The sequence below is a fragment of the Piliocolobus tephrosceles genome, chromosome 5 (genome assembly GCF_002776525.5).
Source record: "Piliocolobus tephrosceles isolate RC106 chromosome 5, ASM277652v3, whole genome shotgun sequence".
NCBI lineage: Eukaryota > Metazoa > Chordata > Mammalia > Primates > Cercopithecidae > Piliocolobus > Piliocolobus tephrosceles.
The window spans coordinates 166,268,362-166,284,215 of record NC_045438.1 but is presented as its reverse complement, the minus strand read 5'-3'; the positions used below and the strand labels follow the sequence as shown (position 1 = coordinate 166,284,215).

The 15,854-nt window shown below is 39.5% G+C and overlaps 1 protein-coding gene across 4 annotated transcripts in view; it reads right to left on the bottom strand.

The window, feature by feature from the left end:
• Positions 1-15,854, bottom strand: part of GMDS (GDP-mannose 4,6-dehydratase) — a 628,423-nt gene that overhangs the window by 494,228 nt on the left and 118,341 nt on the right. For all 4 annotated transcript variants that reach the window (XM_023221057.3, XM_023221059.3, XM_023221058.3 and 1 more), the window contains exons 2-3: positions 7,922-7,966; positions 776-863 (exon numbers count right to left, since the gene is read on the bottom strand). In XM_023221057.3, the coding sequence (XP_023076825.1) occupies positions 776-863; positions 7,922-7,966 (133 nt within the window). The remainder of the gene's footprint in view (positions 1-775; positions 864-7,921; positions 7,967-15,854) is intronic.

Below are 15,854 nucleotides of genomic sequence, written 5' to 3'. Positions count from 1 at the left end.
CAAAACCACATATGGTTTACAAGCTGAGTGTATTGTCCTTGCTGGCTGGAAAAACTGGCCACATAATACAGGCTGAACTTGGAGTTAAAATCCCTGTGTCGTGGTGCCAGCTCTGCCTTCTTCACAGTGTGCAACCTCAGAAAATTCAAAACCTCTCCATCTCCATTTCCTCAACTATAAAATGCTCTCTGGGTCTCCCTATCCACCTCAGGAGTTGCCATAAGTTCAAACAAGAAAACATTCGGCTTGTGCTATATAAACTGTACAGCTACATACAGACAAATTAACAAAAGCAGCAAAACAACTGCAAATACTGACAATGACAGTAATTTAGAACATTTTGATTGCCATTTACTTGGGCCTATCTTCACAAATTATTTTTAAAAATAATTAAATGTACAAAGATTGTTTAAGTTGATAAAATTGGACCAAATATAAAAAGTGGGTCAGTGCACTGTCAGTATGGAACTGCTCTTACTTGAAGGAATAAGGACACCTGCAGAGGGGTGATCAAAGGCATGCCCTTCCTTGGTCTCTCTAAGCTATCTACTCTACAGCCTTCTAACAGCCAAACCATCATGACACTATGGCCTAGGGCAGTGAGCAGAGAAGATTTTCAACACATGTAAATCGTATTCAGTGCAATAATTCATGCGTACATAACTGTGACTTGTTGGGCACTGACAAAAATGATATTTGAAAACACCTTATCTGAACATAGGAACATCTGAAAATACATTATAGAAAGAGATTCTAGAAAAAGAAAATGACTTACTTCCTTCAATGTGAGCCTGGGGATTCTTATACAGATGCTCAATTCGACCCGTATTAAATGAACTGGACCGCCGTACAATTCCATGGACCTGAGTTTTTACAGTGTGGAAAGATAAATGTGCAATGAGGACTAATAAATGACTTCTTTAGCTAATGTTTAGCTTTATGAAAAAAAATGATTTCCAAGCATCATTTTAAATTATTAGAAATAGTCCCACTGCTTACTTTCTCCCCAACCACTGTCCACCAGCTACCAACATCCTACCTCTGTCTTTCCCCAGTGATTTTTTACTGCCAATCTCAACAAACATAATCAGGTAATTATGTGACTTCATGCTTAGTTGTAGATACTCAAACGTCTCCTTTTCCAAACACACACACTTACAGCCTAACTGCTGACAAAAATATCTCTTCCATTTGAAACTGAAGACAGACCATGTGAGGCCATATCGGTAAAACGGCGTTTGTGGCCTGCTTAACACAGAGCACAAGGCCATCACATCTTCTCAGTGTCCTCAGAGCTTGCATTTTGCATCTACTGTATGTATTTCTGGAGCCACAGACATAATCAGAGAGCAGATGTTATTACGCAGCTAAGTAGAAAAGACAGAAAGCCAAAGAGCATGGGTAAGAGACAACATTTACGTACTACTCAATTTAAGACCTAAAGAAAACTCAAACAAAGAGAGGATTTTTACAATTTTTTTATCTTGACTTAACCATAGGTGGGGAGCGGGGTGAAAGTTGATAGAACAGGAATGTAATGCATACTTGCCTGATACTGAAGAAAAGACTATTTGTGTATGAAACATAGGAGAAATTGTTCCAGACCTGGTCCCACTTCCTTCTCATGTCAAGATTGCTCCCTTTGTGCTGCCAATGCTAACACCAGCTTATGTCACCAGCTGCCCTAGTTCCAGTACTACTGGTGGCAGTTTTAATCCTTGACTTATTTTAGAAGTGTTCCTTCTTATGTTGAAAAGTTCATTTGCAGCTGAATATACTTCTAGATTTTAACTCAATCGTTTCTATTTCAAACCAAAATTAATCCTTGGTATGACTCAAATATTCCAAATATGGAGGTAAATTATAAGAATATAAGACTTTCTTTCAAACAGAAAGAAATGTCATCATTTTAAATGGCATACATGAGAAATTGACTTCTGCGAAAGATACAACACACCCACAATTAATATTTCTGTTGGTGGGCTGCTTTGAGAGAAAAGCACTCATCAACATTATTTTTCAAAAGAACTAAACCCAAGAAAAGTTGGTAAACATGAAAATATTTTGGGAAAGGAACTTCACAAACTTGGTTGACATTTGAGGAGGCAAACATTCAACCCTAGGAAGCATTAAATTGAGATCTGGCTATACATATCTACTTCCTAATTTAGACGTGGAGAAAACACTAATATTAAGCTTATCTGTTCTACTTCATGATCTCCCATTTTTCAGGTTGCTAGTTAATTGTAAAGTTGAACTGCTCTACAAACTTAATTTTAACAAAAAGTATGTGTTTCACATATACACTTATACATAGCAAAACTTGTGTTTACTATCAAAGTTACTTCTGAAATAGATTTCTCAGATGTAAATTCTGTTTTATTAAATAGAAAAGAATGTCTATACTCTAAAAACATTAATTTAACTTTGACAGTGAAAAGAATAACAATAGTGTTATTTAGGCTATCTTCTCTGGATTGCTGGATTCTGGGGAAGTCACATATTCCAACAGCCCAAAATATAGAGAGATGCCATTTGTTAATATGTATTCATTACATATAAATATTAAAAGCTTTGACAAAAATATGAAATGATTTTGATGCATTCCATGTAAAATGCAGACGACTACACGAAGTCACAGCCAATCACAACCAAGACTTTACTGTCACGTTAAAAATCAAAAGCATTAAGCACTAGTTGCCTTTCTTTTCAAATCAAGTGTCTTAATTTCCTCTAACTCCCACCATTTGGTATGTGTACACACGGAAAGAAAGACCTGCCAAATGCTTAATCCATGACAGCAGGTATTATTCTAAGAACTAATGAAAGCTAGGTCTGTCTGCTTCTGAGACAGGTGAAATACAGACTTCAACACAAGCCAAAATGTGTGCAAACTGCATAATCTAGTTAAGAATTTGAGATTAGCGGCTTTCTCTTTACAGAAGGTATGTACATAGACCTTTTTGTTTGTTTTTATAAGGATTTTGGGAGAAAAAGACATGAGGTATAAAAGAGCTGAATTTGGCTTTATATAAACTTAATCAAAATCATTACAAAATTACAGTAGTTCAGACACAAAATATAATTCTGAAACACTGAGGACTTATACTAAATTAAAATGAGTTTTTTGACAAATTTCATGTCCCACTTAACAAGGTGATAAAAAGGAAAATTTCAAGTTCTTTCCATTTAAAACAAAGTTGGTTTAACTTCAAAATCCACAGTCAGATCAGGAAAATAACAGAAATGCTTTATTATTTATTAATTATGATCAAGAAAATGGAAAATTATTATCACTGAATTTCAAATTCTTAGTGTCTAGATTTCTCTTGGATGCAAGGATGACTCCCAGGGATGGTTAATGTCACTCACCTTTTGAAAAGTACAGATTATTTAAGTAGTATCAATAGCTAACACTTACACAGCAATGATCATGTACTAGACACTGTTCTCTGTATGTATTAAATGACTTAATCATCACAAGAACCTTACTGTAATAATACTGGTACCATTCCATGAATGAGGACATTGCCTGAGATAACACAGCTAGTAAGTGGCAATGTTAAAGAACATAGACTTGGTCAACCCTGCCAACACTCAGTATAGTTTCAAAATGAAATCCATAAAAGCTTCGCCTTTTTTCTAATCAAAGTATAAAGGCTTCTGGGATAACCACCCAGAGGAAAAATAGTTCAAGGATTCTCATAGATTAAGAAAGTATAGCAACTCCATATTCTAACAAAAAATCTCCCAGAGATAACAATCGGACTGTCCCTACATCCATTTCTTTTCTATGCTGATCCTTCATGTCACAATTTACCTATTCTTTATTTTAAATTCTTATACATTGTGTTGTAGCTGTTAAGTTATTCAATATAGATTTGTCATACAGTCCCAGATTTTAGCTTTTAAAGGGTTCAACATTGTCTTTACTTCTCTGGTTTTCCTCTGTACTTTGTGCAAAACGGGTACAAAAGCGTGTTGTTGGTTTATCTGCTAACAGTGGTGCTGGAAACACACTTGGAACTAGAACGTGCTTTCATAAAAAGTTTCATTTCTGTCAATCCTCCGTTCTCCCTTATGAAAGGAAGAAATGCAAACAGCTCCAGCATCCTAGGCAACAGAACATGCCTGCTACTCAGGAATGCTGATTAACGAATCCAACTAAAGAGCCGATTAAAGATCCGTGTCCACTGGCTTGTCCACATTAGACCCCATGTCACTCTACCAGCTCCGTATCAATGAGCCCGTAAGTCCCACAGAACTCCACTGGGCTGAGTATTTTCCATGTACTGTCTCATCTAATCTTCGCAACCACCTCTGGAGACAGGCGTGCTTATCCTCCCCATTTACAGAAAAGGCAACTAAGTTTCAGAGGTGCCGAGTGACTTGCCCAGGGTCACGGAGCCTGCAAGTGGCAGAGGAAGAGTGAGACACAGGTGTCCAGTGGCCAGCCTGAGGCTCCTTTGCCACAGCGAGCTAACCACCTTGTCCACCCCTCTGGCTCTGTACTGGTCAACAGGGATAAAGGAGAATGATCCTCTGCACTTCAGCAATGTGTAGAACTAAGTGTAGAAAGTATCAAAGAGTGATTGTCCATAAAACTCAACACTTTTTGGGTTTCCTCATTATGAGATGACACCTGTAAGTAATAAAGAATGAATGAGCGTTACATCCATTCTCCTTAAGCTCTCCTTAACATTTAATCCTGAGCAAAATTCAAGCAACAACATTAAAAACTGTCATTTTAAACTTCTACATTGAGGCTTTTCTCAGTGAGAAGTAACCCTTCACTTTTTCACTTCAAACGTTCATTCAGAGATGTGGATTTCAGTGGCCACATTTGATGGCGAGGCCTCACGGCTTCGGGAATCTAAATGTGCGTGAGGTGATACAAAGTGATTACCCATAACTAATCAATCTGTTAGTATACGCTATTGCTTTTCAAGTCATCCGCAAATGCCTGTTTTTGCTTTAAGGCTAGCCAAGTTATTTCTACTTTCATTTTGCTTTTCTGATGGGAGAAAAAGTAAAGGAGTACGTCTAAGTGCGCTACATGAACTCCACACACAGGGTTTGTTTTTGCCTACACCACCCATCATCACTACCCCACCAACCCAGCTCTGCCCCTGCACACTCCCCTCCAAGTGGCTGTGGCCGCTCCACATTGCCCATGCTTCCCAGTTTCAAAATGCACAATTGGCCCTACCACTGCTGACCAACCAGTGTGCCTTTCTTTTCTAGAAAGAACAACTCAGCCTCTTCTTCACAGTGTTTATCTATTCCTGGTTTGTCCTCTGCTATCCCCAAGTAGGTTATTTCCAGCTGTTCCTGACCTTTGTAATAGACCTCACACAAAGGCTAGATTCAAAATAATACGGTAACCCAGAGAAGCAAGGCCTCACGGATTTAAAACGTCTTAGGGTACCTTGTTCAACTTCATCGTATGATGCAATGAATCACCCGATCTCATCTAAACCTTTAGTCGTGATGGTTTCTCTATCTGTAGTACCCAGGCAAGCAACGTCACACTGACTGGGGTCATGTTAGAAAGAACAATTCCCAGAGCCCTGAACCAGCCTTCTGTGTCTTAACAGGGCCTGATTCTGATGCACGCTAAAGCTGGAGAGCCTGAAGTCTCTAAGCATCCAAAATTGTTGATGTTGACCACGACCACTGCCCCCCACCCCAAGTTCACATGTAATAAAATACGTCCCTCTCTCATCCTACTTCATGCAATCTACTAATCCTATTCTTTTACTCATGGCCTTCAAAAATCAGGGATGCCGCTGATAAATCAAGACATTTTCCAATGCAGCCAATTTGAAAAATTACTCTAACATTTACTTTGACATAAGCATAAAAACATAAAGCCTGTGCCACCATCAGATTCCTCTTAATGGTTTATTCTCCAATTATACCAATCTCCTAAAATTGAGGACAGCAGCCTATTAAAATTGAATACAGTACGATAAACACACTTACAGTCCCACAATATGCAGACAGCTCACATTTCCCTGGACTAGGAAGAGAATTAATTTCTGATTATGCTTTGTGGCTGTGTACTTTCCCGCTATAGTGTCAACCATGTTTCCTTCTATGAGTTTACGGATCTCTCTCTCCTAAACCTGTTTTCTCTCTCAACCATTGTTTCAGTGATAAATTCCTCCCATTAACTATGATTTGTCAAGTGGGCCTTCTATTGTCTTTTTGTATCAGAATAAAATCTGCTCTTACGATTTCAAATACCGCGAAAACATCTGCAGCTTATCAGGCAGTCCTAGGCTCTTGTTACATCTATTTGCAAATCTCTCATCCTTCTTGTCTTCTGAAGTCTGCTAGTTCCTTAACAAGGGACACCTAAACAGAGATCTGCTTCTCTGCCTTTTCAAGTAACACTAACAGTACCACGTGCTTGAGAACGGTTACCATCTACACATCCAAACTCGCTCTGTCACTGTCACTGGGTCTACCATCACTGCAGTGCAAAGCCGTGCTCCCTCCTCCTCTGGACTAAACACAGGTGCTGCCTGTTAACACCACCCTCACCTCCAGTCTCAGCCCACCTTGTCCCCGGAAGAGCAGATCCCAACACTCATGTGGTTTTGAGCATCACTTCTGACATGCCACCTCACTCAAATTCTTTCCTGTTGTGTTTCCATTTGCCCAAATTACACTCTTCACAAGTGCAGCGATTTCTGCTCCAGCTAGCTCCTTTTCTAGGTTCACTCAATACACAACAACATCACTAATTCCTCTCTAGCCACCAAACATCTCTCAGCTGGTCTCAAACATCTGAAACACAGTATGGGCATCTCTCTGCCAAGCTATTCCTTTTAACAGACATTCAGGCCTTAGGTTAATCTAGCCTGAATAAATATAGGTCTTTCTCTAAAACCAACACTTTGTACTACACATAATCTACTCTAAAACTCTCTGCTCTGTAGAATTTGTATTTCTTTCTCGATTATTATAGCAACTTATGCATATGGACATATGTATACACATGTACTTTCATAATTCCATGTTTTATTTGGATATAATTAGAAAATGTAGCATTAGCTATTAGAAAAGGGTACAGAAGGTGCTAAACACATCTACTGTTACTTCTTCAAATAATGTTGGCATTTAGATGCCAAATTCTTTCCTGTTGTGTTTCCATTTGCCCAAATTACACATTTTTAAAACAATGTACCAACAATTAGAATAAACAGACAATCCTAAATTATTAATGTAAACATTCATAAAGCAGATCAGAGCATATGGGCCACTGTAAAGGTTTTTTTTTCTGTTATAGCATGAATTTATATACATGTATATATCTGAAAAACGTTCTTTAAAAAATTAAGTTGTACATACTTAGCACATCAAAATTAATATATAAAACTATTGTTTCTTTTAAAGTAAAGAGAAATGGTGAAGACAACGACAAAAGCAGCAAACCTAAAAGTTTCAGCTCCATAAAATATATGGTTGCCTTTTAGAAAGGAAAACCTCCAGGTATAAATTTTTCATTCGTTTGCCAACCATCAGCTTGGTTTTTATTGCTCTCTGTAATTTCTGAATTAAGTGACTTCACTGTGAGTAAGACTTTCTTATGAAACACATTACATCATAAATTAACCCGAATAATGTTACAGCTTCAGCTTGCACAGGCTGCTGCGTTATCGGAGAACGTGGGAAGTGTGCACCACAGCTGAACACTGTGAGCGCAGGGGAGCCACCAGTGCGCACCAGCAGATAAACAGCACAATGGGTTGGCAGGCCCACAAGCCCAAAGACACATTCTTCCCTGGATTCTGATTTGTTATCTGCGTTTCAGTGGAAAACACACTCAGGGGGACGGCAGCAGAGGAAGCATGTGGCCGCTGCATGCGAGCAATCCCTCCAGCCTGTGCCTGCTTCCCATTGAGTCACCCACCTCGTAGCCTTTCTCCAGCAGGAACTCAGCCAGGTAGGAACCATCCTGGGAAGAAAGGAAAAATTGCAAAACGTCAGTCTTATAGTGGTATAGAAAGGTGGTCCAGACGAAGAGTTTTGAGAAAAGCATTTAAAAGGCTACCTATAATGTCGATAAATACCACATGGTGTTCCACTGTACACAAAGCATTTTCACAAACAGTATCCATTGGAGCTCCACAGAAGACAGAGGATGAAAACGAAATCCAGGAAGTGATAAGCATCACCAGACTGCATGAAGTTCCAGAATCAGATGGATTTGGGTTTAGGTTTTGCCACTTACTAGTTGTGTGAAACATGCAAAATACGGGGGCAGAATGCCTTGGTATCATAGCAACATAAAGAAATCTTAGTAATTTTGGCGGGTTGTCAAAAAAGATCACTGGGAGCCAGGCACAGTGGCTCACACCTGTAATCCCAGTACTTTGGGAGGTCAAGGCAGGAGGATCACTTGCATTCAAGAGTTGGAGACTAGCCTGAGCAACACAGTGAGACCCTACCACTATTAAAACAAAACAAAACAAAAAATTGGTGGAGATGGGGGTCTCACTATGTTGCCCAGGCTGGTGTCAAACTCCTGGACACAAGTGATCTTCCTACCTTGGCCTCCCAAATTGCTAAATTACAGATATGAGCCACCAGGCCCAGTCTAAAACATCTTTAAAAATTAGCCAGGCATGGTGGCCCATGCCTGTGGTACCAGCTACTTGGGAGGCTGAGGTGGGAGGATCATTTGAACCTGGGAGTTAGAGTCTGGAGTAAGCCATGATTGCAAAACTGCACTCCAGCCTGGGTAGCAGAGGGAGACCCTGTCTCCAGCGGGAAAGAGAAAAAGAATCACTGCGGAATTGATAAGATGGGAGCTATGTGGGTTGGGGACATGGAAGGGCTAGTGTGAGGAGGAAAAGACTCCATGGCAGAATAAAGAAGGCCAGGGGACGTGGAGGAAGGCAAGTACCTTTGGACGGCTGGCCTTTCCAGGCAATGGCCATGGCTGGCTGTTAACCCTAAAGGTTCTGGAAAATCACTGAAGGCTTGAAAGGGTTTTAAGGTGGCAGGGAGCAGGGATGGGGATCAGATTTGTATTATTATGCACACACACATACAAACTCTGAAAAAAAGAAGATATTCTCTTTTTTGTAAAATCATAAGCATTTCCTTTTTATTAATCTTAAATCATATAGCTAATTCCTGCCTTAAAATGAAGGTATCCGACAAAATACAGAGATTCTCAACTGGTTCTTAATAATTCTTTTTAAAATTTCTGGTAGGGGTCTTCATTTGACCCACTATATTTCATGAGCCACTTTTAGACAGAAAGCACGAGAGACATATAATTAAACTATTTAATAGGTCAAAAGTTCAAAAATCACCATTCTGGAGGTGCTATAAAAAGTCACCAGCCTCTTAAACTGGTTAGACATTTTGCAGTCAATCCCATAATTGCTCCTCTGCTTTCTGCCCAACCAGAGGGTCCCCATCCATCTCATTCAGACTAAAAGATAAAAATGAGAAGCTCCAACCACTGGAAATTCGTGTCCTCAAAAGTGGTTGGGGATGGTTGGATTTTCTTCAGTTTCTTCAATTTGAATAGGCTTTAAATATCCCTTTGAGCTTCAAAAGCTCCTACCAGATATTCCAGGAAAAAAAAAAAAAAACTTTTCTTATTACTTGACCAAAAGCTGGAATTGGAGATACCCTATGGGTCCTGAAAATGAAAGGACTGCCAAGCAAGTGTTTACTACATTAATGCAGAAGTCATGCATAAATTCAGGCAGAATGACAAAGCGAAGCATACAAGGAACACATTCTGTGGTTCATTAAAACCTGGAGCAGATTTTCTTCTTCTTCTTTTTCTTCTTCTTTTTTAAGATGGAATCTTGCTCTTTCACCCAGGCCGGAGTGCAGTGGTGTTAGCTCGGCTCACTGCAACCTCTGCCTCCGGGTTCAAGCGATTCTTGTGCCTCAGCCTCCTGAATAGCTGGGATTACAGGTGAGTGGCACCACCCCCAGCTAACGTTCGTATTTTTAGTCGAGATGGGTTTTCACCATGTTGGCAGGCTGATCTGGAACTCCAGACCTCATGTGATCTGCCTGCCTTGGCCTCCCAAAGGCTGGGATTCAGGCGTGAGCCACCATGCCAGGCCTAAAATCTCCAGCAGATTTTCTTCTGCCTTCTTGAGGTAAATATTCTAGTTTGTAGATTCATGTGGAGAAGAGAAAATGTTTGGTATATTCTTTTTTAATACCATTCTTACAATCCTTATGGTTTTTATGTATCTAAAATATATGTGAGATAATGACACTGACCAATTCAGACCATGACAAGCCAAGTCGGGCTACACAACCATTGAAAATGTTATTTAGGACAATCAATATCCCTATAAATCAATGAGAAAACAGTTTAATAAAAAAATATTTTCAACAAGAATAATAATTTGGCAGTAGGTTGGAAAGCCATGTAAAGTACCAAGTTTGGGCTTTGTTTTGCTATTCTTGTTTTGAAGCAGGCAACACTATACTTTTAATCATTCTCTTGGAATAAAAAGTTCGAATGCTTTGTGTTCTACCATAGCTACATTAAATGTTTAAAAAAAAAAAAGCCAGAAGTAAACGTGCGAGAGATCCCTGAGGTGGGAAGAGCTGTGATTATTTAGAGAGCTGATGTGAAACAGACCTGACCAGGACTCAACCCTGTCAATAAGGTCTTGTTCTTCTCACCCAGGCTGCTTCTCAGACTTTCCAACCACACTGGAACATTCTGAACCAGTAGTGGCACCGGCTTCCTCCTCACTTCCTTGCCAGGCCTCTCGAGTGATAGGGCCTGGGCCGCACAATGAGTGGGAAACGAGCCGAGCGAGGGCTCCTGGTCCCCAGCCCAGGGGGCCCAGCTGGCTGCCCCCTCGTCCTTTCCCCAGGCCCTGGGGACTCTAGGAGAGATGCAGTATCTGAGCAGGCAGACGTCCGCCAAGCCAACAGGATGGTGGTTTCCGCCTCCTCTTGAAGCACAGGGCTGATAAAGAATGCTCCAATCAGACTAATGACTGAAATGTCATAGCAAATGAGAACCTACAACTACCATTAAGTTCTGACGCTTGACTCCTCTGAAACCAAGGAACAAATAGACTAAATCTGTAACTCATTCAGTATGAACACAATTAATCTGGTATAAAGTCCTGCCTAGGTTCAATCCTTGTTACAGAAAACTTTTTAATTGTAAAAATAATGTCCCAATGTGACCCTTTTAAGTTTAATTTCACACACGGGCTACGAAGGGTATCTATTTTATATTAAATACCACACTATTTTGAGCAATCACCATGGCTTTAACATTTTCAAGACACAGAAATATTTTCCTTTTTTTTTTCTTTTGAGACAGAATTTCGCTCTTGTTGCCCAGGCTGGAGTACAATAGCACAATTTCGGCTCACTGCGATCTCCACCTCCCAGGTTCAAGTGATTCTTCTGCCTCAGCCTCCTGAGTAACTGAGATTACAAGCACCCACCACCACACCCAGCTAATTTTTTGTATTTTAGTAGAGACAGGTTTTACCATGTTGGCCAGGCTGTTCTCAAACCCCTGACCTCAGGTGATCCACCTGCCTCGGCCTCTCAAAGTGCTGGGATTACAGGTGTGAGCCACCCATCCTACTCTCACAAGAACTAAGCTAGGAAGGTGGGCAGGTATTTGGCATCTCAGGTAACTGAGGCACAGGGGGGGTTAGCCAACTTTTCTAATATCACACTAGTTACAGACAAAGCCAGGACTAGAATCCTAGCCATCCATTGTTTTGAAGTAGAAAATAATCTCCTTCCTTCCACTCCTCTACCTGGCACCAAAACATGTCAAAACCCAACAAAATACTAAAAGACCATAAAAGATGCATTTTCAAACCAAATTGATTCATTTTCCATTACAGGGTGTTTTATGATTAAACAGTGCTTCCAGTTTTAATCAAGTGACCCAAACGCAGAGAAGTCATGTAATTTTAGAACACTCCTGAGCTCAAAGGAGGGAGAAAGGACACAGCACCTGAGAATTTCCAGGTCTGGGTTTTGGGGGCACTTGCATTGCCCATGCAGTGGTTCAGTGTTGTTTGGAGGTGGATTTAGATTGCTGGTGGTTGTAAGTCCGGCTTTGGGGCCAAAGAGCAGGGCACCAGGGTCCCATGGGGCCAGGTTTCAGTGTTCCCGATGCCTCTCCCGTTCTTCCGAGGGGATGGACCCTCACTTTTCATGGAGTACTCAGAAATGTTCCAGACAGAGTTATGTAAAACTTAAAGAGCAATTCCAAAATTCACAGAATCATGTTTTGACTACAGTATGACAACTATCTAAAATTTCACAACTATGAAAAGCTGAGAGAAACACAGAAAGTTTCCCCCTTCTCTCAATGATCACAGGTGGCTGAAAAAAGACTGATCTCACATCCACACACACACCCTACACACCCCATCCAAACACATTATGTATGAGGGCAAGCCATCCTCCTGCAACACAGAAAGACTAGTATTTTTCTCTTCTCTTGTAATACAGATGAATGAATAGCCCAGACAGACAAATGAAAAGGGAACTTTCTTATATGCAATGTGAGAACCTGGCCCCTCTGAACTGCATGCTAAATCATACTGTATGTTTCTACTTAAGCACCCTGTGGCAGCTTCTTTGAACAGGATAAGGTCATGGTACTGGGCTAAAGAAACCATGCCACTAATAAAATGAATCTCTTTGTTTAGATCATTTCAAGCATCAGGAAATAGAATATCCCCTTCTGCAAGAAGAGAAAGCACTCGTTTGCACTGCCTTTTTATGTTCTTTAACTCTATGTTGTCTAATTACTCCTAAAACATCTTCCCAGCTAATTGGAATTACAATATCAAGGTAATCTGTACCTCCAATAAGCAATATATGAATGCTTCAATGATTAACAAATTATGCTGTTTTGAATGAGACTGAAAGCTTCCAATGATTTAACCACTGCTGTGAAGAATACAGAGACAGAATATAATATAAAAGTATTTATACCTAGGTTATGTTTGTAGCACAAATCATTGGACAAAATCTCTGTCAGACTCACAAAATTCAAAAGACTATGGGGATTAATTAATCCAACCCTCTCACTTTACAGATCAGGAAATTCGGATTCAAAACAGGTAAATATTTATTATCCAGTCACAGTTATGATGTAGCAGAACCTGCAACTAAAAAATAAAAATGAAAACCAGGTCCCTGGACTCCCAGACCTCAGAATTTTGCACTAAAAAATACTGAGTAAATACCTAAAATGAAGAGGCTGCACTAATGACCACAACTGAGAACCAGGTAAAACAGACAAATGGAATTACTAAAGTGAAGAACAAGAATAGAACCAATAATTAACGACAGAGCAATAATTAACTGATTAGTGGAGAGGAAATGAGGATACCATCAATATTTAAAACAAACATAGAAATAACTCCCCCATTTCCTATAGTCTTTAAAGGTGAAAAATATTTCCCCATAAAAGCTGCTGTCATCAAAGAAACAACTTTCACTTCCTTTGATTTACCTCCTGGTAGAGAGAAGCACTGCAATCCAGCAACATGATCAATAACCTCTGAATAATGAAGAATTGCTTATGCCCAGCAGCTAAGATACTCTTTACATAGCCACCCCTTCCCTCCTTTCAAGGTCAATAGCCTTGCAAACAGGTGCTCAGTGGTTGTACATACACCTCAAACACATCAAGAAAAGAGAGCCGCTCTGTGGCCAGACACAACACCTTCTCTAGTATTGGGTGATGAGTGTAAGGCTAACACAGGTATCAACCTTTCAGAAAGAAGCCAGAGGCTTTCAATCATCCTATATACTGGTCTACTATGGCACAGAATTCTCTCCCCCAAAACATACACAGTTTCAATAGACTGCAATGTTATGTTATGTCCATGGCTAGTTTGATAAGAAAAAAAAAAAAAAGATTTACATATAAAAAATATCAAACAGGGAAGAAATGTCCTAAAAGATTAATTTTAAAAAATGTTCCCCAATGTGATAGCTTTTTAAAAATGGTACAAACGTGTTTTTTCATTTTTTGACTAGTATTAACACGATAGAGTTTTTGGTGTTTGTGACCTTAATTTTTTTTTTTTTCAGGGAATTATATATACACTATACCTATTTTTCTAGTAGGCTGTGTTTTACCATTTGGTTTGTTCTTAAAAGTATCAAGAACATGTATAAAATCGACTAATTTTCACCTCCAATAAAAGCCACTCAAAACCTGATATTTTGAAGCAGGCTAGCAAATCTTCAGTCTCTTTTATGTTGCAAATGATTATTGCAAACCCTTAGTATAATATTAGAGCAAGGAAGAATGCAAACACAATGTGAACTCAGGAGCGCACATCTTTGCACAACTCAACATGTGTAATGATACTAACTTCAACATACTAAAATAATTCTCTATAATTTAGGCAAACTCTATAGGGAAAATTAGACTAAAGGGTTTAAAACAAGCAGGTACAAAGGAAGCAATTGTTGGTATGGTATAGAAAGATTAATTTCTAATTAAATGATTAGGAGAAAAACAGAACACATACACACAGATACTTCAATAAATACAGTCCCAGAAATGCTGGAAAAGCCTCAAAAGGACAACCAGTCCCCAACTTATAATGGTTCCACCTACAATTCTTCAACTCTACGATGGTATGAAAACGATACACATTCAGTACACTCCTCAACTTACAATGGAGTCTAAGATAAATCCATAATACGTTGAAGATACTCTAAATCAAAAATGTACTTTCGATATTTTCAACGTACAAAGGATTTATAGGGACAGACCCCCACTGTGAGTTAAGGAACATCTGTAAATCCAAAGGCATCTATTAACAGCCTGTGTGTGTGCTGGGCGGTACAAAATATATAGATACAGCAAGGGTGAGTCCGCCTGCTTATCACTACATGAATACAAGCATGCCCAAGCAATACAGTATCTCACTGATTTTCCTTTTTTTTTTCTTAACGTAAGTTCCTTTTGTTTGAACCTGTATTTTCCACTCTGTCCCTCCCTCCCATTCTTGCCACTCATACTGAAGTTTTTATCCATCAGAGAAAAAAAAAAAAAAAAAAAAAAAGTCATGTGGACTACTATTAGTACAAATGATGACAGCAGTCCTAAGAAGAATAGTGAGCACTTGTACAGCACTTGGTATATACCCGGCATGCACTAAGTGCTCTGCATTCAGTATCTTTTTAACTCTTCACAATAACCCCATGTCGTTGGTACTGTTTTCATCTCGATTTTACAAATGAGGAATCTGAGGTGAATTGAGAGGTAATAGCTCAGGTCTAATAGTTAGTAGGTAGCACATGGATTTAAACTATGTCTACTTGTAATAAATTATTTATATGGCAGTTTGCTTCACTAATAGGATCGATGCCTCTATAATGGATACTATTAGAATGGATAATGATGGGCCTAGAGATATCTTCACATAAAATATATACAATGACTATCAAACACCCATTTGAACCATAGGTGTTATGGGATGGAGAAGGACAGGAAGGAAGGAAGAAATTTAGTCCCTGCCCTATTGCTCTGAGAAGTATCTGGGAAGCCAGGCATTTCCTGGCCTAGATAGGATTTTGTTTCAACATTGGCTAGGACCTCCAGATTTCACACACATCCACCCACATGTGGACAGGACGAGAATAACAGCCAGGTAACCCGTATAGCTAATCAAAACGTTCTTGCTATCAGAGAACACCAGTAGATGCATGAGTCATGGACGGAAGGTGGCAAGGCTTTGTGGATGAAAGAAAAGCTATGAAATACTACCACACTGACCTCTTCTATACTGGATGGCGCAGTGCCCTGGAAAAATAAATCACTACACATGAGCATGAAATCA